Source organism: Falco naumanni, chromosome 2, assembly GCF_017639655.2.
Source record: "Falco naumanni isolate bFalNau1 chromosome 2, bFalNau1.pat, whole genome shotgun sequence".
Taxonomy (NCBI): domain Eukaryota; kingdom Metazoa; phylum Chordata; class Aves; order Falconiformes; family Falconidae; genus Falco; species Falco naumanni.
In genome coordinates, this window is record NC_054055.1 from 21,090,807 (window position 1) to 21,115,237 (window position 24,431).

Here is a 24,431-nt window from a genome sequence, read left to right on the forward strand (position 1 = left end):
AGCGGATGTGCAGCAACGGCGGGTTCCGGCGGAAAGGGCCGGGCGCGGCCGTGGCTGGAGGAGTTTCCGCGCCTTCGCCTCAGCGGCGGGGCGGTCGCGCTGCGGCTCCGGGAGCTGTGTCCCGCTGCCCCCGACTCCCTCCTTCGCCCGTTCCCCTCGCCGCCTCTGGCTATGCTGCTGCCGTCCGACGTGGCCCGGCTGGTGCTGGGTGAGTCGAGCCTGTGAGGGCGGGGCGGGGTCGCCGCTGGCCCCTGAGGTGCGGCGGGGGCTGCCGTGGCGGGGGGCTGCCGGGGCAGACTTTGCTGGGGACTGGCAGCCGCCGGCAGCGCCTGCGGCGCGGCAGGAGGACGAAGCGGCCGCGCTGTTGACCCTTGACCGCGTCGCGCCCGTAACCCCCTGGGCTGGGCTTGTCGCCGCCTCTGTCGCTGAGGCGTAGCCCCGGGCCCAGCGGTCTCCGGGCTGCCCCCCCCCCGCCAGCTCCGGCCCGGTCTCCGGCGGGAAGCAGGCGCAGCTGGAGCTTAAGGGACTTGGGGCCTGTGGAGGCCCCGCGGGCGCGGGGGAGCCGGCCGGGCCGGGCCGCGCTGGAGCTCGGCTTCCCCGCGGGCTCAGGGGAGTGAGCCGGTCCCTGGTGCGCGCCCGCGGGCAGCTGCCTGCCGTATGGGGTTTACTAAAGTATCTTGATTACAAGAGGAACACAAGGGTGATCCAAAACACCAGAGGAGGCTACGTTAAGGTCCGGCCGCTTCGGTGGGGTTTTTTTCTCTCCCTGTTTGTGTCACCTGTGAGGCTGCATCGGGAGTTTGGGTTTGCTCAGTGTCTGTGGAAAGCGCAGTGTGTTCAGGACGTTGGCAGCAGGCAGTGAATTTTGGATACCACCGAAGACAAGAACGAGTGGATGGTAGTCAAAATATGACCCACATGTTTAAGTCCCACACGTAAGCACCTTTTGGCACAGGTTGCCAAAATGGCCTGGCAGTTGTAAGATTCAGTTTTCAAGTTGTCCAACATGTTTTTGAATCCAAAGTTGTTAAGACTGAATATTCGGTTTTCTTCCAGCATAACTTATGTTTAAATACTCCATGAAATGTTTCTTGTTACTGTCTTGAGAAACAAGGCTAGTAAGAGATGCAATGTTTTTATTACTTTGAAGTAGCAGACGATTTTTAGAAATTCCATGCATTGTAAAAGAAGATTTAAAATCATGCAAGGGAGATATCTCACTGTACTTTTCTATAAAATATTGGGTAAATTAGAAGTTTTTGAGTGGAAAGCTTACCACATGTGCTTACCAGAGATTTGCAGATGGTAGTATACAGTCTTGTCAATGTCATGTGTACAAAGGATGAACCGTCCTGTCTTGTGTCTCTTGTGGCATGGTGCATGCATCGTGTCTAGAAAAATTCTGAGCAACCTAAGGTTGTAGAACAGGATATTCCTTGCAGCTGTTTCTGTGTCCTAATAGAGGTTCCTCTTCCACGAGGCATCTCTGAATTTGGGTGGATAACCAGGCTTCTTGGTGCAGCTCTTCTTCCATCTCCCCTCCTCGTCTCCCCCAGCTTTCTGGTGCTGTGAGAGTTGATGAATACTGGTTTAAGAAACAAAACTAAAATGATGAGTTCACCTATAGGAAAATAAGTAAGAATTTTTTTTTTCTGATTAATGTAAGAGTGAATGTTAGACGTGTCTTTACATTTCTTAAGATAGAACAAAATATTGAATTATACCTAGTTCAGAATGTATCGTACCTTTTGTGCCTTTAATTTTGTTTTGGTGGCTGTTATGTCATTATATACTGCATGTGCAAGTAAGTAGTTCGGTTGCACAGCAGACCTTAATTTCAGGCATTTCTAAACTTTGGAATGCCTTATTTTGCAGGAAATAGGTGTGTGCCAAGTGTGTCTGTATGCAAGCATTCAGTCATCCCTTGCAATACTGTAGTAGTAGGTTCAAGAAAGAAAAATTGCAGATTTTAATGTAAATTATTGTAAGAACAGCCATACCAGCACAGATCAAAGCTCCACCTAATCAAATACTGCATTTTCCATCCTGGCAAACAGTGGATAGTGTAATGAATAGGGATAAGACTGGCCTGTGATTGTGTTTCTCCAAAACACACTTTCAGCTTCCAGCAGCCTGTGGCTTGAGAGTTTTCTGTGTATTTGAAAAATCAAACAGGACAGCCCTTTCCTTTCCACAGGTACTACTAATGTTTTCTCTTGAACAGGTCAGCTCATACATTGTTATTAAACTCACAGTGGTTATTCCCAATCTCTGTTTAACTTTCAAGTTTGCTTATTTGTTGAAGACCTGAACAAGGGCTTGTATGTCTGAAATACCTCTTTTCTCCAGCTATGTTCTGATCTAATGAAAGATACTTGTCTTCATGCAGACTTAAAGGCTGTGTTTTTCTATTGGCATTCCTGAACCGAGGTGGACCATTTTGGGGGTCCACTGAAATACATATGCTAATGCATCTCTATCCTGCATTGTATAATTAGGCACATATTTTATCTTTTCTTTAAAACATTGCATGTTCAGTTCTGCTACAAGCAAGAAAGAAGAGACATTTTCTTTTGTGGTTCTTTGTTCTAGAATCCTTCATTAAGATTGGTATATTTCAATCTTTTAATACTTAAAAGTATTTGAAAATTAAAGCAGGGCTTAAAAAGCTTGATTACAGCAGAACATATTTGCTGAGGAATGGAATTTTGGAAAAGTAAATTTTTTCAGTATGTTTCCTGTTAAGGTAACTGCTGAGTCTTGGGGTGTGTACAGGGCAAAAGTTGCAGCTAGTATGTCTATTCAAAATGACAATTACAGTAAGTAGAGGGGAAAAAAAAACTGTTTCTGTTACTAATTTTTGTACAATGCCGATTTTTTTAAATAAGTCTTACACACTTGTAACAGCTGCACAGGTTTTACATGTTTTGAAACAGGAAGATGCATGGAGAGTTATTGTTACATAGCAATGCATTTTATTAACAAAATATTGTAGAATTCCATTTAATTATCAGATGGGGTTGTTCAGTCCCAGTGACAGTTAGTCAGGCTCCTGAGCCAAGAACTTTTATTTTCTTGTCTGTATAGTACTGTCTGTACTAAGATCAATCAGAAATTGTTCATATTGCCTCACTTCCAGTATTGGCTTGTTTGTAAATGTAATATCAATAATATTTTGTGCTCTTGTTTTAACTGTTAAAGAAATACTTCACAAGATATATATTCTTTCAAAATAACTTCACTTTCCTTGTCTAACATACAAATCTTTACCTGATTATTTCAACGCTGTATACAGCTGCTTATGATAATGCTTTGATACCTATTGAGCAGAAGTAATGAATGAAATGCTAAAATTTTCCATCTGATTTGTTGCAGGGTATTTACAACAGGAAAAACTTCTAGCTACTTGCCGTCAGTTTATTTTGGAAAGCTCAGATTTGAAAGAATATGCAGAGCACTGTACAGAGGATGGGTTTATTCCAGCCTGCTTGCTGGTGAGTTTGTATTTGCAAAGCAGAAAGTTAAATTGTCTTGCATCCATGGAAGAGAAAATTGAGATTTCTCAGTGTAACAATTACTTCTCAAATGCTGCTTAAAATGTTAGTTAGTTTGTCCCTTCTGGGTTTTGGGGTTTTTTTTCTGTTTGGTATTTTTGCATCCTGTGGTATTAGCAGTTATTTCGTTTCTAGTATTTAATGTCACAAAGAAACATTTAAGTGTAAAATATGCAAAAAGTTTTCAGCATATTACATTTGGTCTGCTTTATAGCTTTGAGGTTGATTTGTGGAAGGATGTCGCAAGAGTTTTATTGATTTCAGGGCTGCTCTTGTCATGTATTTGAGTTCACTTTCCTATCCTAGACATGGCAGCCAGTAATGTTCTGTTTCAAGTACATGTTAAATATTTAGGTAAGGTACCTCAGCTTTATCTAAAGCTGCCAAATCTTGTTTGGTATCACCCCCCCCCAGAAAAAAACCTGTGTTTTAGTCTAGCTTCCTCTTTGATCAGTACCATCTGCTTTGTCCAAGGTGAAATTCGGAACTTCAGGTGTGCATAAATGCAGCGTGTAGCTACATATGTAGATAAGTGCATATAGCTACAGGGTAATTAGATACTAGGCAGTTTTTACATACACAAAATGGGATTTTTAATATACTATGCAAATTACAGGGTTCAGACACTGCTATGTATAAACTTTTTAATGTTTATATGTGCATCTTCTAATATATCAGTTACGTGGTCTGGGATTTTGTCCACAGTATACAAGATTAGTGGAAGTCTTTTCTGAGATCCAAGGTCTTGATGCATCTATTCAAAACAGACCATTGAACTTCATTTATAAGCATTTGGTCATGTGTACTTTGGGGATAGGGAACTGAGAACCAGGGTATGGCCAGCAAAAATTAGAAAAAACCGAATGTAAATAAATTCTTAAAGCCTTTAATTATCTTCCTTGTCTCAGTAGAAACATTTATCCCGTTTTTCATAACAGAAGTGATGATATGGTAGTGTCTAAGAAAAAATTCTCACTGGAGCTCAAAATACTTGCAACAAAGGGCTGCGTTTGTCATACCTTGTGGAGTTCACTCTAGCAAAGATGACAAGAAGGAACAACAAATGATAGTGGTAAAATAGTCTCTTTGTTTCACCTGAACAACAGAACAAGTAAATATGATATCAGAGTTAAATCTGTGATTAATTGCTAATACTTTTACTTTAGACAGAAGTGCTTTTCGTGTCTGCATCTTAATGCATGCTGCATTCCAGGATGCTACATACTCGTTACTCTCTTATAGCGGTTCATCATGTAATTTTTGTGGGTTTATTCCATAGTAACAAAGGTGAGTGGGGGTCGTGCAGCTCTAACTGCTATACCAGTGTTGTACAATGAGATGAAGCACTTCAGGTTTTGTGTTCATAGTGGCATTTTGTTCTGTAGATTGCTCTCGACCTGCTTTGAGGCAGCTCGGCACCAGCAGCATAAAGTAACAGTTCCTTGTGTTTAGGGTCAGCATGGTGTAGTCTTCTAAAGAGCTGCTTAAATACAATGTGATAACAGCAGATGAAGTGTAAGTTATTAGTGAAAATTCTAAGATCAGTGCTTTTTTTTCCAGTCCCTGTGTGGAAAAAACTTGACAACTATTCTTAATGAATATGTAGCCATGAAAACAAAAGGTAAGCCTTCGGAATGAGATTTTATTTTTTTTCTTACTAATCTGTTGTAAACTCCTTGAAGAAGAGGTAATATCTCCACCTATGTACAGACTTAAAGCAATCCTCCATCAGTGCTGGAAGTTGAAGATTTCCATATTATGCAAACAACGGCCAATTAGATCAACATCTTGTAAGCAAAATGAATTTATTATCTTAGTTTGGATTTGCCAGCATGTATTTTCACTTCAAATTTGAGCAGAGCTTCTAATGTAATAAAGCACAAAGATATAATGAAGTGTGAAAAATGTATGAGTTTATGCCTGTAAATTTATACTGTGTATTGTTTATAGTACAGATAGGAGAGGGAGGACACACAAAATTGGAATGAAGCTGCATCAGGGGAGGTTCACATTGGACATTAGGAAAAGGTTCACTGAGGGGGTGGTCAGTCACTGGACCAGGGTCCCCAGGGAAGTGATCATGGCACCAAGCCTGTCAGAATTCCAAGGAGCATCTGGATGGCACTTTTAGTCATATGGTTTAGTTTTAGGTAGTCCTGTGAGGAGCAGGAGGTTGGACTTGGTGATCCTTATGGGTCACTTCCAACTTGAGATATTCTGTGATTCTATGAAACAACCAGGAAGAGTCCTATGGTGTGAAATGTTTCTTGTCTTGTTACTAGAAGCAATTAAAATAATTTGAGAATAACTTAATATTTTACATTAATATTAGAGACAAAGTTAGAGCATTTTCTGTTTTTAAAAGCAGTTATTGAGCTTTTGCATGTTGCCAAGTCTTAGAATGGTTTGATACATGTTGATGAATGATCAGATTTTAGTGGTGCTTGGTTCTAAGATTTGCAATTTAAGACATACCATGTTTGAAACATTTCTCAATATGGGGTTTTTTTCACACTAGGTTTAATAGAAATGGTAACTAAGACACAAGCATACTTTCTTCAAAATACTTTGTTCCTAGCACCTTGAAAAACTTCATTAATTGGTCTGTTTACATCTTTCCATTTATACTTCAGTGTACTGTGTTTCAAAAATACCGAGTGTTTTTACCTGTTTGGGTGACATCTTCAAATAAAACATTACTTTTAAAGGCCTGTCTGCCAGGTTACAATTTTGAAAAGCATACGATTGACTTGGCAATAGAAATACAATTTCCAGAAGTGAATTAAGTTGGGTTAGTATGTGTTTGCCCAGGAGTCAACACCATGTGCGTATTCCATTGAGAATTATCATCATGAATGTCTTTGCCTCAGTCTCATTTAGGCTTCTAAAACTGTTAACTGTGTCTGATGAGTGTGTTTGATATCAAAGTTTTTAAATTAGCAGTTAGGACTCTCTAATAAACAGAATATTAAGGGGGCAACTAGACACCCAAAGTTAGATGATGTCGGAAATGCCTAGGGCATTTTGCTTGTGATTTTACTTTTTCTTACCGTATGTCTGTTATAGTTACCTAAATATTTTTTTAATGTTTTATTTTAGAAACAACAAATGAAGTTCCAGCAATGATGTCATCTCTGTGGAAAAAATTAGACTATACACTTTCTCAGATCAGGTAATACAGTTTTGAAATCAAGAAAGTACAGTTTCACTCTGATTGAGTCCCTATATTGATCAGTTCCCCTTATCATTGTATGAGGATGGTTTTGCTCTCTATTGCCTTTGAGAGATAGTGAAAAAGATATGTGTGTGAGAGTCGATGGTTGAGTAGACATTTCAAGATACTAAGACGGGACTAGCAGGTAAGGGGAGAGCATTAATGTGAGTATGTGGCCTTCCTGTAATAAAACAATATACTATGACTCATTTAGAATCTGATACGATGGTAGTTACTTCATCAAAAAGTAGGCTTTGTTTGAAGGATATGTGATCATTGCAAGAATGAAAATAACAATCAGTAGATTGAATCTTTCTGAAATAATGTGTGGTTGGGACTAGACTGACATTAAACATACAAATATTGTCACACAGTGTAGCTGAGGGTTTCCATTGTGCTCCTTTTATTTATGTCACCTACTTCACTTTTTAGGAGCATGCAGAATTCCACAGGATTTTCCGCTAATCAAAGGAGTAAGTAACTGAGCCAATTCCATGGATCAATAGGCCTTACGTTCAAATTACTTGTTTTGGCAAAAAGGGGGAATGCTGCAGCAATCAGTAATACATGCTTACTCTTAAAATGTTGTCAGGTCTCTTCTGCAGTGGGTTTTTTCAGCATGTCTGTTGTCTTCAGTGTGGTCAGTGGGTTACTTTAATGGTCACGAAAGAAAAGTAAGAAAAGCTGAGCTTTTTGCAAGGGGCTTAAGTTCTCTATATGGCATTTTCTTCTCTGCTGAAATTTTTTTAGATATTTACATGGTTAAAAGGTTTAAAAACTGCTGCTTCGGTCCTGAAGCTGTTGACTTAATTTGTGGTTCACAGAGGAACTGAAAACATGACCAGTCTACTTACGATGCAGTTTCATATCTGTAGAAGGGAAATACAAAAATGTATTACAATCTTGAAACAATTATTACTATGTATACAAACACAGATCTAAGCAAAATATGAAAAGATACTTCTATCTAGAACTGTTTCTTTAATTACAAAAAGTGCCCAATGAACTCTCAAAAAAGGAAAGTTATTGTACTTAAAAATAATTTTTTCTCTCTGTAATACTTCTACTGAGTAACCTGTGTGAGGCAAGTGGATGTTAAATATAAGTAGTGATTGTTCTTGGATCTGACACTTACTGAATCAGGTGGTGTTCTGTTTAAATTTCTCAGATTTAGTCTGATTAATACATGCAAACTTATATTGGTTTAGCTATTTCAGTTAAGGTCAGTTATATGAGTGGTATACTATGTAATGAAATACCATTTTGGTATGATTTATTCCTGTAAATATTTAAGCAATGATACAAGCATGGTTACAACGTCTGCCTACTTCTTAAATTATTTTACCTGAAACCTGTAGCACAGAAGACAAAGATGGGTGTTGCTTACATTTTGAGTTTCATGAATGCATTGTTGAAGCACAAAGAAGTTTTAGTGGAGCATCCTTAATTAGGTCTTGGAAAATCAGCAACCTTTTTAAGTTCCTTTGTCGTATATTTTCATCTTGTGTTTATTTTCTCCAGCACGTACAAGAAGTGGAATTGTAGAAATGAAAAGACAGAGAATGCTTCAGCAATCAGCCCCTGCAAACCCAGGACTGTTGTCAGTAATCCCTCAGTCAGGGCCGCAAAATTCCTCTTCTGTTGTATCTCCTCAAGTTATTCACAGGCCAACAGTAAATCAAAGCATGTCACAGGCTAGACTGAATACACTGTTTGTGCACCAGTCACAAACTCAAGAAAACAAGATCAACAGTAAGTTGCCCACTTATTTAAACCTTTTTTTCTATGAAAAATCTATGGATGTAGATGGAAGTTTTCTAAAATCAGGACTAATCACCTTCTAACAAAGAAGTTTTAGAAAATTTGTGCTTTGTTCCCCTAGCCTTCTGAACTGGTTTGGATGATTAAAATAAAAGGAGTGCCCAAAAGAGAAATGGCTTTTACATACTTGCTTACTAATGTGAGTTCAGAGATCAGAAATGCATTCATTTGTCATTATTTTATTCTTTGTCCTCACCCTCAACCAAAACACTTGTTTTAGCAGATAGGGATGATCCACATCAAGTGGATGTTTTTCTCAGGATATATTTAAAAGGAATCTTTCTCATTTTCATAATACCAAAATATTTTGTATGAATTCCCAGGAATTGATTGAAATGTAAATAATGTGTAGATTTCTGTAGTGCTTTAACAGTATCACTCGAAAAGGTACTGGTGTTATATTATTATTTTTTTCCTTTATGAAGCAGGAGATTTCATACACATCCAAGTTCCAGCATCACAAGAACGAAAGCTTCATTCAAACTTGCTTCCTCCGGGAAGACGAAAAAGGTAAACATGGGGAGTTTTTTGTGTGTGTTGTTTTTTTATTAAAGATTGTTTAGAGATTATGCAGTGTTCTAACCTCTGCTGTATGTTTTCTTACATGGTGGAGTGTTTCACATTTAAGATCCACTCAGAGTGGCTGGTGTGTGATTTTTGCAAAGGAAAGTCGAAGAATTTAATGTTAGACTGATGGGAGTCTACTTGTGCTTCTCTATTGCATATAGCTAGTCTTTACATTATTCCAGTATTAGACATAGGCATCTTGGAGCCTAAAATTTAGTATTCCTTCCAAAATATCCTTATCAATTATGAAAATTCTCAATACTGATATAATTGTGCATTTTGTCTTTTTTTAACTTAGAAAATCTATTTGCTTCAGTAAATTTTGTCAGCAAAAATTTTCATATTCACACTAAAAGTGGTGTGAAAAACTGTTATTATACTAGTTTTGCACTTTTTATTCGTTCATTCCAATGTCCTTTTGTTTTTAATGAGTTGACTGGTCTCTGTGTTCCATTTGTTGTCTTTATCCCTGACTAAATCCCACCTGGTGGTTTTGCTTATTGATTTTCTGGATCCTTACTCGTACCTTTTTCAAGTCCTCTCTATTCCTGCCTGCTTTTTCTGTATAGAAGTGATTTTAGTGCCAGTGCTGATTGATGGCTTCAGGAGAGCCAACACCATGTTCTCATATAAAAACATTACGTTTCCTATTCATCATCCAAATTCTTATGCAACCTAACATGCTTTGACAAGAGCTGCTCCTTCAGAGATCTTTATTTTCAGTGGTGATGCCCAATTTATTTTCTTGAGTGGCAGTTAATTAGAACTTGTACTACCAGTTAAAGTAATGCGTACTGGAGGGCGGAAAAATTCTAAGTAGTAGGCATGTAATTCAATTTGCCATTGTGCTGTTTACCCACAGTCTGTATATTTGTTTGTAACTTCTATGAAGTCAGACACAATACATGGATACAACATAATGAAGCAGGTATTGGCATTTATTGTATTTTCTGCGTGTAGTTAATCAGTTAGTTTTCTGTTGATTGCAATCTCTCATTTGCTAAGAAGGAAGATTGCTTGATTTATTAACCTTTAGGTCTATTGTTTGCTACATTCTCACAAAATATGTCATAAATTTCCTGGAATGTTTCAGTGAATCTCAGAAGAGGAAGAGTATTGCAACATCTGGACCTCTTTCAGCAAATAGAAGTTCTCAAGACCCTAATGAAGTAATAATGGAAAAAGAAATTGAGCCCCTTGAAGAATTCATAGATGGTAACTTTCCAGTGAGTATATACTTACAGCAGGTATTTACATTTAAGAAACAAATTTGGACTAGTCTTTTACATGTTGTTGATCTTGGGTATTACAGAAATTAACTTTAGAAGATACATTTTTTTTTGGTTTTTATTTGAAGTAGCTCTTCTATGTACTAAACTAATGAGGATGGCATGGCTATGTAGAACTTTTTTTGTCCTTGCTTTGTTGGCTTTGCTAAGATACCTCTAAGCTGTTGGAATACAGTAATCTTTCTGAGAATGAAAACTGGAAAGCACAATAAGCCTTGCTGTGCTTTAGGAAAAGTAGAAGTAAAGGAGTGTTTGGGATGATTTTCCTAGCAATGTCATGCAGTCACAGATTGGCTGTTAGGAAGAGTTGTTGAATTGAGTTTTTTTAGGTTGTTTTTTTTTTTTTTCCCAGTAAGTTAGAAATTCATGCTGCTTTTCTAGTGATGATAAAAATAGAAACCTGACCACTTCAGAACTGTGTTTTTCAGCAACTGGTTATTGAAAACGCCAGAGAAAAAATCTTGAGCAACAAATCTCTTCAGGAGAAGCTTGCTGAGAACATTAACAAAATCCTGGGCAGGTAATAAAAGGAACCTTTAAACCTCATACCTATTATTTGATTTATTTTTGAGTTCTGAACTAATGACTAATGTGTTCCAGTGATGGCAGTGTTGCTCAGACCCCTAAACAGATAGACAGTGGTCCCACGGAACAGGAGACTTCAATTGATGAAATCCTTGGACTTCAGGTAGGTGTAGATCGCCTTGTTCACATTTTTTTTTTTTAAGACCAGCCACATGAGAATGGTCAGTTATTGGAACTATCCTGAACCTCTGTCTACGGTCAAGATTTGCTCTCCACTTTCTCTTCTTTCTTTTTGTTTGTCTTACAATACAGCTAAGCCTACCTAATGGCTAGCTTCTGCCCAGGGGCCGTTCTACAGCTTCATTTGCACTCACCTTGTTGTATGGTGGTGGGCAGGTTCGAGGAGCTGAACTGGCAGGATACTAGTATTTTGCAGGAGTTAATTTTGAGCTAGTTCAGCACTCTGAATTCGTTCCCAGTACCTGTACAAGGCAGCCTAAGCATGCAGCAGGCTTAAAAGCCAAGGGAGTGGGACTGCTTCTAGTAGTGGTTAGCTGTTAACATTATCCTCAGATTGAGATTTAAGTACGCTGTCCCACAGTCACTAGCTGCCTGCTTGCCACTGGACCTTTGGTACCAGTAATTGGGTACCATCTTCTGACTGGGGATCTGACTGGGGAGCCTTATAAAGAAAAAATAATTTAAAATATCTTGCAGTCTCCAGACGTGTTTTAGTGTGATCTGTTTCTGATCTGCTTGAAGATAAACATGGATTGTCTAGTATAGCAAGATAAATTGTCTTTGGAGATTGAATAAGGATGTTTTATCTTCAAATTTACTATTAGCTTTTGGAGGAAATGTGTGTTCTGCTTCTACAGACTGAACTTCTAGTGTTCTCCCTTCGTTGTACAACCCTTGAGCTGGCAATCACAGAGTTATAAAGGGCTCTTAGTGAGGGAAATTATAATCTTCGTGACGCTCATGAAGAGGGCAGGAGAGTAGAGACAGCGGCCTGTTACGAAGTAGAAGTGTCTGATTGTTAAAAGCTATTCTTCTGTCACTTGGTGATTTTAGGTTAATTTTTATCCAAATGCAGAGCTGAAAAGCTGTATTCCATTTTTCTGAGCAGAACAAAATCAAAGCAGCTTCTTGGTTTAGGTAGAGTAGCTGAGACAAAGCATATCACATTGGATATCCACCCTTACAACCACCACATCAAAGGTTGTAGAGTGCTTGGAGGATCTCCAGGAAGTCAGGAGAAACTCTGTACTTAAACACTTGAATATGTACAATACACGCATGAGTGAGTGCCCTCCTCATTTTCTTCCTGGACTACTACCAAATAAGTCAACTTGAAGCAGGAACCTTAGAGCAGTGTCCTATGCAGCTGTGCCTTCCAACTGCCTTTGGCAGAAAAGCAGTTGGAAGTTACGTTATAGAACATGTAATGGGTAAATTAAATAAAACTTCCCTTTGCTTAGCATTGTCTTCTAGATATATACAAAATCAAGAAGTTAGGGTTAATTTGGGTATTTTTTTAACCAGTGGTTGGCTCATGGCATTCATACCATCTGCATAAGCTTCCACTGTAGCCCATGATGAGTTCTTAAACAACGCTGGTCATTATGTGAAGAATACCTCCATATGCACCTGCAGGATGTAGTGGCTGACAAAGATGTTTGGGAGACTTTATTTCTTTAATCACTAATACTTTTTAACAGATGTTAAATTTGTGGCAGAAATGTTTAGTCTTTACATTTCTGTGCTGAGCAGAAGTAATAGAACTGAAAACAATTCTTGCCTGTTTTTCTGTTGAGTTTTGAAAGTAACTGTCTAACAGTTCTGTATATCTTGTTTTTTCTCAGGGTGAAATTCATATGTCAGAAGAGGCTATACAGGACATTCTAGAACAGACAGAATCAGATCCAGCTTTTCAGGCACTCTTTGACTTGTTTGATTATGGTAAAGTATATTACACTGAATTGCATCATTACTATAAAGCATCATGAATTATGAGTTTTCCTAAGTATTGCTTGAAGAAGCAAAGGTGATTCAGCAGGACTTTTTTGCAAGAGAAATGGACTATGTGACATCTGTGTCCTTCAATTCAGAATTAGATTTTTATATAGATTTATACATGATGATAAAATACAGCATTTTCTTGTGGCTGAAATCCTGGTTTTGTGCTGGTTCAGTGATGGTTTTATTGCTATTATTTTAGACTCTTCTGGTCTAAAGGATGATAGTTCATACTTTTTTTTTTCTATGCTGTGGTAAAACTTTTCTATTTGTCTGATCAGGGATATCCTCACATAAAATATAAGGACATTTTTGTGCTATTTCTGGAATTGTAATGAATATAGACAAATAGTTCTTTGAGTTTGGCATTTCTTGAATTTGAAATCTCCATGCTTCATTTGAAATATAATAATCACATTTGTGTGTAAAATGACATATTTAATCATGTTTTATTTTGAAAACAGGAAAGAGCAAAGTAAACAAGAACTTACCTGCTGGTGTTTCTGGTCAGAGTGGAGTAGAAAATGCAGTCCTTGTGGATGAGGATAACCTGGAAACACTTGAAAGTTCTTTAGGAACAGAAGAAAGTAGTAGATGTAGGTAGTTGGTTTTTTTCCTTAAGATCTCATCTAGTCTGTTCACTTTTCATTTTGAAAAAACTTCAGACAATTTGTACTTTTCAAAATCTTTGTTTTCAATGGTAGTATCTGATCTGATATTAATATTGCATGGATATACCTGGTCTGTTAGAAAGTTTCAGTCTATTAAATTTAACAGTAGTCCATCAATGTACTTAGAAGTTGTACTTGATAAGCTCCTAAGTAAAACCAGAATATTTGCACATCTGTTTTCTCACTTAAAAAAGAGATACTTTGCAATATTCAGTGTGGAACACATAAAGATAATGTTTTTACATATAACTATATTAATCTTTTCATTCTGTAATGTATTGGTTCATTAATACACAAGAAGAGTCTTACTGTGAACAAAAGGTATGTGTAATATGTCTACGCCATTCTTAACAATAGGCCATCAGTAGCAGGTATTTATTGAAAGTATATGAGAAATAAAGCCAAGAGGTCTTTATCCTGAGATGGTTTTGTGCTTCTGGAAATCTGATTTAGTGACTTGAGCCATTTGCTTTATTATGTGTATGTTTATTGTTATTCTATGAACTGATTTGCCAGATTGCCTAATGTATATAGCCATGTTTCATACACTTTCCATTCAGCTTTGTTATTCCCACTTACGTTTCATGTGAAACAGTTTTCCATTGAACTGATAAGTTGCTTCTAGAACTCTGTAAAAGGATCATCTGTTCTAATAATTATGGAACTAATTTATTCTCTGTTTTACAGGTGATAATTCTAGAGAATCACTATTCTGTAAAGGTTTTCAGTTAGGAGAAGCATCACGTGCCTTGAAGACCAGCATTAGTGATGATGATATGGCTAAGAAAAGTACATCCAACGAACAGCTGCATGGAAATTGTAGACCGAGGAAGCAGAGTGAAGTGCTTAAGACTGTTACCCCTGAACATATTGGAGACCTTGAAATCACTTTCGACTCTGTGCCTGGTTTGACTGAACCTATCAAGAGAGAGTGTCCTGGTAGAATATGTAACGAACACTGTGGAGATTCTTATGATAAAAGAGAGTCATCTGTGTTAGTATCCAAAAGCAAAGACGCTGTGGAAATTGAAAAAGGCCCACTAAGTCACTGTGCTCAAAGTAGTCCTAATTTAGAATATGTTCATTCTGGTAGTCCACACATTTCTTTGATTTCATTGGAGGAAGGTACTACAGCAAATGAAAACAAAACCCGTTCTGAAAGTAAATGTCACTTATCACCAGATACATCACTATCTGAAAAAACACTTACTGAAAGCACTTCTGATAGAAGCCCTGGCCACAGTGTAGTGCTGAGAAAGAACAGTTCATCAATTTCTAGCCCATCAGCAGATGGAGGAAAAGAACAGGCTGTAACAGATGATACAGCTGCCTTACCTGGTGCTTTGCAGAACTCTGGCCACCACTCTACCCACCAGGAACAGAGTATGCAGTCAGACTGTACTGCGAGATCTGCAGTGAAGATTTCAGATCTTGACAAAACAGAGTTGCAGCTTGAAGTTGTTGATACTTCTAACAAAACTTACTCAAATGATCAGCATATACTTGATAAGCCTTGTAAGAAAGATTTTAACATCCCTTCAGGACTGTCAAACTCAGAGGGAACACAAGGGGAAATGCAAGAACCTTCATCTTCTACAAAAGTAGATGCTGATAATATATATTTCTCTTCTGGTGATGATGCATGTACAGAAATTTCTGTAGTATCCACTGAAAATAACCTTACTACATCTGAAATATGCCACTCTCCTCTCCCAGAAACTGCATCTTCCACAGATGAGTGTGGCACCGAGGCCAAAAGTATAAGCGGTGTATCTTCTAGTAGTCAACCAATGGATGTTGATCCTTCTAATATAATGTCCCTCAAGATTATCATCAGCGATGATTCATTTATTTCATCAGACACGGAGTTAAATAATGCTGTTTCCAGCATCACAGGAGAAAATTTGCCAACTATAATACTGTCTTCTCCAGCCAAATCCCCAGCCAAAACTTCAGGCCTGTCCAAATGTCTGACTTCAGAAGACACAGAAAAAAATGTGGATTCAGCTTTAGCAGAGCAGAATCTTCTTGTGCTTAGACCTAAAGATCCTGTGGTCACCTCAATCAACACTCAGAACGAAGACTGCACTGTTTTTTCAGTCGCAGGTACAACTAATCTTTCCAAGGAAGGGGGATTTATACAACTGATGCCAGCCACAAGCACAGCTTTTGGGCATTCAAACAACCTTTGTATAGCCACCTGTGTGACTGATCCAGCTACCTTGGGCACAACTGTAACACCATCAAATGTGGTTGTATTGCCTAGCAGTTCTATGCCGCTTGCTGCCCAGTCTCCAGCTGTACAACAATTACGGACTCCTCCTAGGTCCAGCAATACGTTGGCAGCAAACCAGACCGTCTCCCCAAACTTCCCACAAGGTAATCTCATTATTAGGAAATGACTGAAAATGTGATGTTTATATAGTGGTTTTATTCTTGTTTTTGTAAGTGCGTTACAGCAGTGTTTAAAAATGTTTACTTTTATCTGCCTCTTGAAACTATCCAGGAGGTTTTGTATTTTTTGAGTATATTAGTTGCTACTAAAAATGAAATAAAAACTACAAAGAGTCGTTGACTAGGCTGCTTTGAAAAAAAATAGCCCTGTATTTCAGAAGCTAAAATTACATAATTTTAGCAGTAATACAATAAAAGAAGCGTATTTTGGCTTACACTAGAAAAGATTCCATTGTTTTGGCTAAATAAAGCAGGGGTTTTTGGTTTTGTTCTAATAAGATGCCTGTTATAACTACAATACTATGTGTTACAGGTATCCATAGTTTAGATAACTGGCTAGATGCAGGTAGTCCTTCCAAAATTACTTCCTTGGTTTGTTTTGTTTCATTTTCTACAAAGCTGTTCTACACTAGAAATACATTTAGACAAATATAAAAGTACAACGTTATTTCTTTCCATAATATAAAATCACTCTTGGTACAAGCATTTTTATTCCTGGAGCAGTAAGAAAAATAAGTGCTTTTGAAAATGTTAAACCTAAGTATAAACCAGCTGTAATCAACATATTTAGATTTCTTTCCAAAACGAAGAACTTGTTGCAGTTACCTCCGAATTTCTGTGTGTAGTCATTTCATTGTGGTCAGAGGCCAGTGCAACAGTATGTGCAAGACCTTAGGAGCTGGTCTTTTCCATCATTAGGGTTTATTTGTGCAACTTTTATCTTCTTTTTTTTTTTTTTTTTTTTTTTTTTTTTCTCCAGAGAGAGCAAAGTAGAAGTTTTCCCATTCTTCTGCATTAGATGTTTTTCCTGGTAGTGCTCATGTAACCAAAGAACTATGTAGAATAAATTTTTCTTTCACTTTTCAATGAATGTGCTATGATAGTTTCCCTGTTTTATAATTCCCATATGTCTGGCAGCCAAACACTCTTACAACCTGTTAGAATAAATGTTTTAAAACAACAGTTTTAACAATGATTTAAATAGTTAAATAGGAAACTTTGGCTTAAATATTTTGTATTAGTCTTACTGTGCTTTATTTTTAAAAATAATTAATCTCAAACTCACTAATGAACTAGAATCTTTGCATGTACTACATTTAACACCTCTTACCAGCCAGAAATATACATTACATATATACATACAAAGCTAGCTTTTCCCAGCTTGTTGTGTGCTTGTAAGGGGAAGGTGTTATGGGTGGACTGGAAGAAAAAAAAAAAATTCTGCTCATGACGTTTGAGCATGCTAACTGTAGAGAATAGGATGCAAATAATAGCTTGTTTTCACTAAGCAGCAAAATGAGCTATTTGATGTTACTTCTACTGTTTTTTTATAAATCACTTTGAATTCAAAGTTCAAGCCTTAACAGAGTTTTTTCATACTTCAAGCTTAATTTTGAACCATTTCATGAAAACAGGCTTTAACTAAAGAATTGTATGTAAACTAAAAATAACACTGGTACTTAACTGTTTTCTAGTAGTGATGTAAGTGTGTGAATGTGAAGATGTAAATAAGATGAAGTAAGTGGTGTAAGGTGAACTAAGGACAGTGAAGTTTTTCTAAAGAGTCAGAGCTTTTCTTGCCACAAGGTTGACCATGCATAATTTTAAGAAATCCTATCTTGAAGCTTTTCTTTTCATGGAGTTATTTTTCATTTCTGTACAGTTCTAACACTTTGATACCTTTTAGGTTCTGCCATTATAATTGCATCTCCGGTGCAACCTGTTTTGCAAGGAATGGTGGGAATGATACCTCTCTCAGTAGTAGGACAAAATGGAAATATGTTCTCAGCACCTGCCCATCAGGTAGCACATCACAAAGTAAGCTTTTCAAAATGAAAGCTGAAGTGATAAGGAGTCTTTTGGTAAATTGTAATGCAATTCTTTGATTCTTTCAAGGTTCTGCATATGCCTGTGGCTAATCCAGTCTGCAACAGAAGTGTCCCCAAACTTCCCATCCCTCCCAAATCGCAAAAGATTCCTGGAGCAAGAAACAAGACTAATACAGGTACCTGCCTTGCATTCTTGAGAACGGGCAGAAGAGAAGTGGGCATTCTAAAGACATGTCATTTCTGAGTAATAAAGTTTTATAAATAGTAATGCTCCTCTCCCAGGTAGCTGCTGGGATGGCTTTGTGACAGGCCTGTACTTGCAGCCAGTAACTCTATTTGCTCAGTTTACAAAGGACTCCCAGCGTATCCCAGATTTGGGATCAAGCTTATTTCCAAAATTTAATGTTTCAAGGCTCTAATGCAGTTTTAGAAGTTTACTTTTCTTTGTATTTCTGATTATTTTTCATCTCTTTGGTTCTAAGTACAGTTTGAAAGCAAGCTACATAGTAACAAAGAAGTTATTAGAAGAGTCAGCAATTCTAAACATTTATTAAGGAAAATAATTGATGGAAGTGTTGCATATTTATACAAAAAAATGCACTCTGCTACCTGTTTCCTCTTTGACGTTTCAGGTATATGCTTCTGTATATTCACTTCATTGAGACCTTGCTTCTTTAAATAGTACATTGAAACGACTGGAGTTATAGTTATTTTTCAGTGTTGGAAGGGGGTAAAGAAAAATAATTGAAAATGGAAAATAAGTTAGAAGAAACTTGTGCTTTAGCTTATCAACCTTTTTTAAAAAGAATAGGCTTACACATGTGTTTTCTACTTTGAATGAAGTCGAAAATTAAGAAAAAAGCTAGGGTTGTATAGTTAGTCTGCATTCTGGTTTGCTGATGGGTAACTGAGAGTTCCCTGTGGTTATTTTCACTTCGACTTGGAAATCCCTGCTGTGCATTTGTAAATCCAGCATAGTTGGTTTTGTCTTGCTAGGCCTATGTATTACTTCAGTGTAGGCAGCAAGCTTCTTGTTTATACTCTAGCTGTGCTAATCTATTTATCTGTAAACATTAAAATTACCAAAAAAATGCAGAGTTTTGTTGCTGGGTTTTTCTTTATTGATTCTCTGTCAGGTGAAATGTGAGGTGATTTACTAACTGTGAAGTGACTTACTTGGAATATTGTAGTTTATTAATACTTCATCTATTGTTCCAGGAAAACTGGTACCAAGTGTAGCTGAGCCTTTGAACCATACAAATTCTCAAACACAAAGGTCAGTAGTGCTAGTTATTCAAACTTGTTTTCTTTTTCCTGCCATGAATTTCTTGGTACAGTATTGGTGGAGAGGATAGCAGCTTTTTTTGACAATGGCATAAGCAGGAGCCCTTTATTTCCTCCTGTCTGCTGGGGGTATTGATGCAGATGCGTGCCAGTACTGGTTAAGCCTGTGCTAGAATTTTGCTGTTACTTTTCCTGTGTTAATTTTGTATGGCTTTGTATTAATTTTCCTCTGTCTCAGTTGCCATATAAAAACTCTTTGAGCAGAGTCCAAGCTAGGAAAAGTTGCCTGTTACATTTACTGGAAGATTGTAATGACTAAACCCTTTTTTTTCCCCGTTCGGATGAGCAGTACCCATGGTTTTGTAGTATAGTCTCATTGCCTTTACCACGCTCTGGCCCAAATCCAGTAAAGCTTGTTAGATTGGGTTCTGCATGGGTGTTTTGGCAGTTCAGAATGCTGCTTGGTCATTTATAAAGTGAAAAGTCAAAGGAAAGATTGTGAGGAGGACAGCCTGCTAACTTTATACTGATGAATATAACTTAATTGCTAATTGGGATAGGTACTAGTTTTCTGTTGGGAAAGTGAGGGAGAAGAAATCAGGGCTTCAGTAGCAGCTGTCCTTACCATTGATGGATTTAAGAAACAAAGGGATGTTGGATTGAGCAAAAGAGTGTAAGAGGAGATAAGAAGTTCTGTTTAAATATTAGACGTGAAACATTCTTTTATTGTGAAAATAAAGTATACTTTAAAAAAAAGTGCCTATTCAGAACTCAGTTATAGTGTTGGAAAAGTGGAGGAAAACAGGAATAATAAAGTCAACTTCTATAAAAAAAGATACCAAGGTATACAGTATACATGCATGCAAAAATCAGTATTTTTTTCAAAAGCCACAGAAACAAGATTTTTAATAAAATTACTGATAATTCAGCTTTCTGTTAATTTTCATCGATCTCCAAACATATGTTTTGCATAGCAAAGACAGCAAGTGTTCCCTGGAGAGATGTAATTTCTCATTTCTCCTCTCTGCCCTCTGTCTCATCTCAAATTTTGCAGAGATAAAACACACTGCTACCACCCATACCTTCTTTACCATCCCAAAGTTAATTTGAATTTTCCTCTTACACACCATAAAGGCTAATCTGCATGGGGAGAGTCTTACTGGCATAGATGAATGTTGAGAAACTTCTCTTGGAAATGCAGCATAAGCTGCATAAGCAGGAAGAGGACACAGGCATAACAGTGGTATGAGCTAACAGAGCAGAAGCATTTTTCTTTTGACATTGCAACAGTGCAGTGATCACTTTTTCACACTCATGTGGCTGGTTGTCAGGCGGAGACCAAGCCCTAGCGAGTTTGTATGTTCTTGTCCGGATGCCCACTGAAAGCTTTTTGCCTTGCTCTGTATCCTGTCACCTACAGCAAGTGCATAGGGGAGAGTACAAGGCACGCGCATGGCAGGACCTGCAGAGCCACGACCAGTATTCTGGGATGGACTTACCCTGTCATCAATGTGCTCAGTTTCTTTTTGAACTCAAGCAAACCACCAGCATCCACAGATACCACAGGATAAAAAAGGCTCTCGGGCTTAATTACATGCAGTGTTGAAATCTCCTTGTTTTGTTTTGAACTTGATTACTAGTTTTATTTGATGCCTCTAGTTCGTCCGCTGGAGCAAATAGTTTCCTTTCATCCGCTGGAAGATACAGCAAATCATTTCCTTTTGGTTGGCTTTTTTCCCAGAGCTCCGTTGCGTTTCCCCTCAGTCATGTCTTTCCAGGCTGGAGAGCCCCAGTCTACCTAATTGTTCTGTTTCGCACTTTTTTGTCATCCTTTTTGGCCACCTCTGAGCTTTCTGCAGTTGTCATCCCTTACCCTTGGTCTTTGCGTGTTGATAAAATATTTTCATTTAGAGAATGGAGAAAGCTTTAAATAGGTGTTTGCGGGGCGGGTGGGGACTTCAGCCGGCTGAAATGAACTTGGCTAGTAAGAACAATTATGCTGCTGAAGTTGTTTTATCGCCTTTTCAGGACTGGAAATTTGGACAAGCTTATCACTGCAGAACTAGGAAGGAAAGTGGAGGAGAACTTACCTGTGGCACCAGTAGAGAGCACAAGCTCAATTTCAAGACAAAGTGAAAGTCACAGGAGAGTCCTTTGCTTTGATAATGTCCTACCTGCTCCAGGAGGAAACACCCAAAATCAGACCATTAAGAATTTATCTCAAAAAGAAAGAAGCAAAAATACTTCATTTGCTGCTGACTCTGCATCACCCTCTGCTAAGGCACAGGTAGCAAAGAGAGAGAAAGATAAAACATTGACTAAAATTCTGTGTAAGCCAGAAGTTGGTGGCAACAGAAGCACATCTGCAAAGGAGCCACAGCCTGAGCGGAAGGTGGCAGCTGCAGGGCTTCCATTAGATCCCTTCCACAAGACTACAGCAAATAAAGAAAATGAATTACGAAGGGATACTGATGAAAAACAGAAGAACCAAGACACTGCCAAACTCTCAAATGGCCAACAAAGCGTCGGTTTATGGAACGAGAAGACAGTTGCTTCGGTGCAAGAGCTGAACAAAAAGCAAGGGTCCCTGTCAAATGGGAACAGCAAATCTTCAGTGTCTGTTTCTTTGTCTTCGAAGGAGCCAAAGCGAGAACCAGCTAAAGTTTCCAACCAAGGCCTTTGCCTATCAAGTCCATTCACTAAACAATGTGTGGAAATGTTGCAAGACATTCAGTGGCATAGCCCGACTAGTAAAGCGGTTGAAAGCGGAGAATTGCCAGTACCCCGTACGCCATCTGGACTTGGGGACAGGCATACAGATGATACTACAGATAGTGTACGGACACCGACCTGTCGGCGCTTCAACGAGGATAGTCCGACCCCTAGAATAATGGTACCCCCTGCTACACCAGACTTGCCTGCCTGCAGCCCGGCCAGTGAAACAGGTAGTGAAAATAGCGTCAGTATGGCTGCTCACACGCTGATGATACTGTCACGGGCAGCTATTGCAAGGACTAGCACTGCAACCCCCCTGAAGGACAATACTCAACAGTTCAGATCTTTAAAGAGCACAGTAAAGAAAAGGAAACTAGAAGACTTGAATGAGGGTGAAAGAAATCCTCGTTCTGCAAATAGGAAAGACCTTCAAAGCCCTCCAACACCATCAAGAAAGAAGAAAATAAAGGCAAGTACAGGCATTTACTTTTTAATTTAAAATTCTAAACGCATATTAGACATCTGTGTGTATATATAGATCTTTATAACGGGACGGTTCAGAGGTGCTAGTCCAAAGCCGTGACATCCTATTTGTATTAGTCAGTTTTACTAACTTTGCCTCTTGAGCCTACTCAAGTTTTCTGAAGTTTGGTATAATCTTCTGAAGACTATACTATTAGAGCATTCTAAAAGTTTTCTGAACATAAGTATAGTCTTCAGATAGATACAAGTAACTCCTACTGACTCTCTGCACATACCTACAAAAGTCAAATGATTTCTCTTAAAACCTGAAGGAGTTTCTAAATTCTAACCTCAGACTAGGTTTCTAGGTGGAATGTAGGAATTACACCACTCAAACTACGCCTTACTAGAATTCAAGTTATTCCTGCATCCTCGTTTACCACCAGGACTAGAAATCCGTATTTGTGAATTCCCAGTCCCTGTAGTCTCCAGCACTAAGCCTTTGACTTGAGGATTTGATGCCAAATAGCAAAGGTGTAACACATGAAAAGGTAACGTGTGTAAGTAAGGAAAAAGGAGACAGAGTGTAACTTCATAATTCACCATACTTAGTTACAGCATACTCCTGAAATACTGTAACTGGAAAATACTTTGTACTGTGTATGTGAGAAGAGCTGGGAGGCTGTGCCTGTTTGAAGCCTGGCTGGGCTGCTGTTGAAGCAGAGGGCTTAGGTCCCCCTGTCCCATGGCCGTGCTGTTTGTGGCCTGAGGGTACACCTAAGTGTATGTGCATTTCAGTGTCTGGTTTCTGGGTTAGGGGTGTGCTGTTATGTCTACAAGGTAGATGGAAGGATGAGGAAGAAAAGAATGCTTACAGGTTCTTCAGTATCCCGAGGCTCCTAGTATTTAACTCCACTGTTCTTTTCCTCTCCTACAGAAAAAGAAGCTACCAAGTTCTTTTCCAGCAGGAATGGATGTAGACAAGTTCTTGCTGTCTTTGCATTATGATGAATGAAAAAAAAAAAAAAGTTGAACTGTGACTGTCTAAAGCTAGGTGGTGGTGTGCTGAGGTTTTGCATGGGAAGAGAAGTTAATTCTAAAGGGCGAGTTGCACTTTCAGTGCACTGAAGTTTCACTTTATAGCAAAATCATTCTGTTTCTGAAGCAGGTTGCTAAGTGTAAATATCATTGAGTTGGTATATGTTTATTTTTGAAAAAGCACTTGCATAATTATAGAGCCCTTTAATTTGCAAAATTGTAAATTTGTATAAATGTAATGTTAAAAAGTTGTAAGTTTCCTGTTACGCCACGTTGTCTGTGTTCTGCTGCATTCTCTGCTTACTCATCTGAACCGCTTAGCCGATGTGTGAGAAGGTGAATTTGAAGGCGGTGTTTGTAGCTCAGTGTTCTGAGACACAGGCAGCTACTTGGCCACTCCCGTTGTCTTGCTGAATCCAAAAGGCACTTAATCTTCAAAAGTAACTGGCTCATACTAACACTCTCTTCCCTCTTAACTGTCAAACCTGTGTTGTAAGGCTTTGGATGAGGTAATGAAAATACCAGTAACTAAACATAAGACCAATAAAACCTCCAAAACTGTTTTTCATCTATTGAAGTTTTTTCCAACCAGTCATTCAGGTAAGAACTTTTAATTTGGATAGGCCTCATCTGTGTACAGTATTTGCTGCACAGGATGTCATTCGACTACAAAAGCTGTTTTCAAACAATGCCCTTTGCTGTGGGTTAGGCCCTGGTATGAATAAACTGTAGCAATAGCCAGACAAGAGGTTTGGCGTGTTCTATTACAGAAGTCAATTATTTTAACTATCATTTGTACTGTTGTGAAAATGTTTGTTAATATCACTTATGCTTTTAGCCAGACATGGAAAAACTTGCATCTGATCTTTGTTTAACATAGAATTTGTCATAGCTATTCTACAAACTCTTCAAAACAGGCACAGGAGAAGGTAAGCCTACATTTTAGTAATCAGTAGCATGGGTGAAAATGACACTTAAGCCTTGCTCCA

At 38.3% G+C, this 24,431-nt stretch overlaps 1 protein-coding gene across 3 annotated transcripts; it reads left to right on the forward strand.

Annotated features, from left to right (window-relative positions):
• The first annotated feature begins 39 nt into the window (after positions 1-39).
• Positions 40-24,005, forward strand: LOC121083300 (protein NPAT). Of its 3 annotated transcripts, none has more exons than XM_040583546.1 (18): positions 40-208; positions 3,376-3,494; positions 5,115-5,175; positions 6,654-6,726; positions 7,201-7,241; positions 8,290-8,520; positions 9,015-9,099; positions 10,250-10,382; positions 10,874-10,965; positions 11,046-11,133; positions 12,836-12,932; positions 13,454-13,585; positions 14,348-16,039; positions 17,802-17,932; positions 18,011-18,119; positions 19,162-19,219; positions 21,256-22,411; positions 23,342-24,005. In XM_040583546.1, exons 1-18 carry the CDS (start codon positions 172-174, stop codon positions 23,417-23,419), a joined length of 4,413 nt encoding a protein of 1,470 aa, XP_040439480.1. In that variant the 5' UTR covers positions 40-171; the 3' UTR covers positions 23,420-24,005. The 3 variants fall into 3 exon arrangements, with proteins under 3 accessions (XP_040439480.1, XP_040439482.1, XP_040439481.1); XM_040583548.1 differs by having other exon boundaries at positions 17,802-17,917; XM_040583547.1 differs by having other exon boundaries at positions 9,018-9,099.
• Positions 24,006-24,431: the final 426 nt, after the last annotated feature.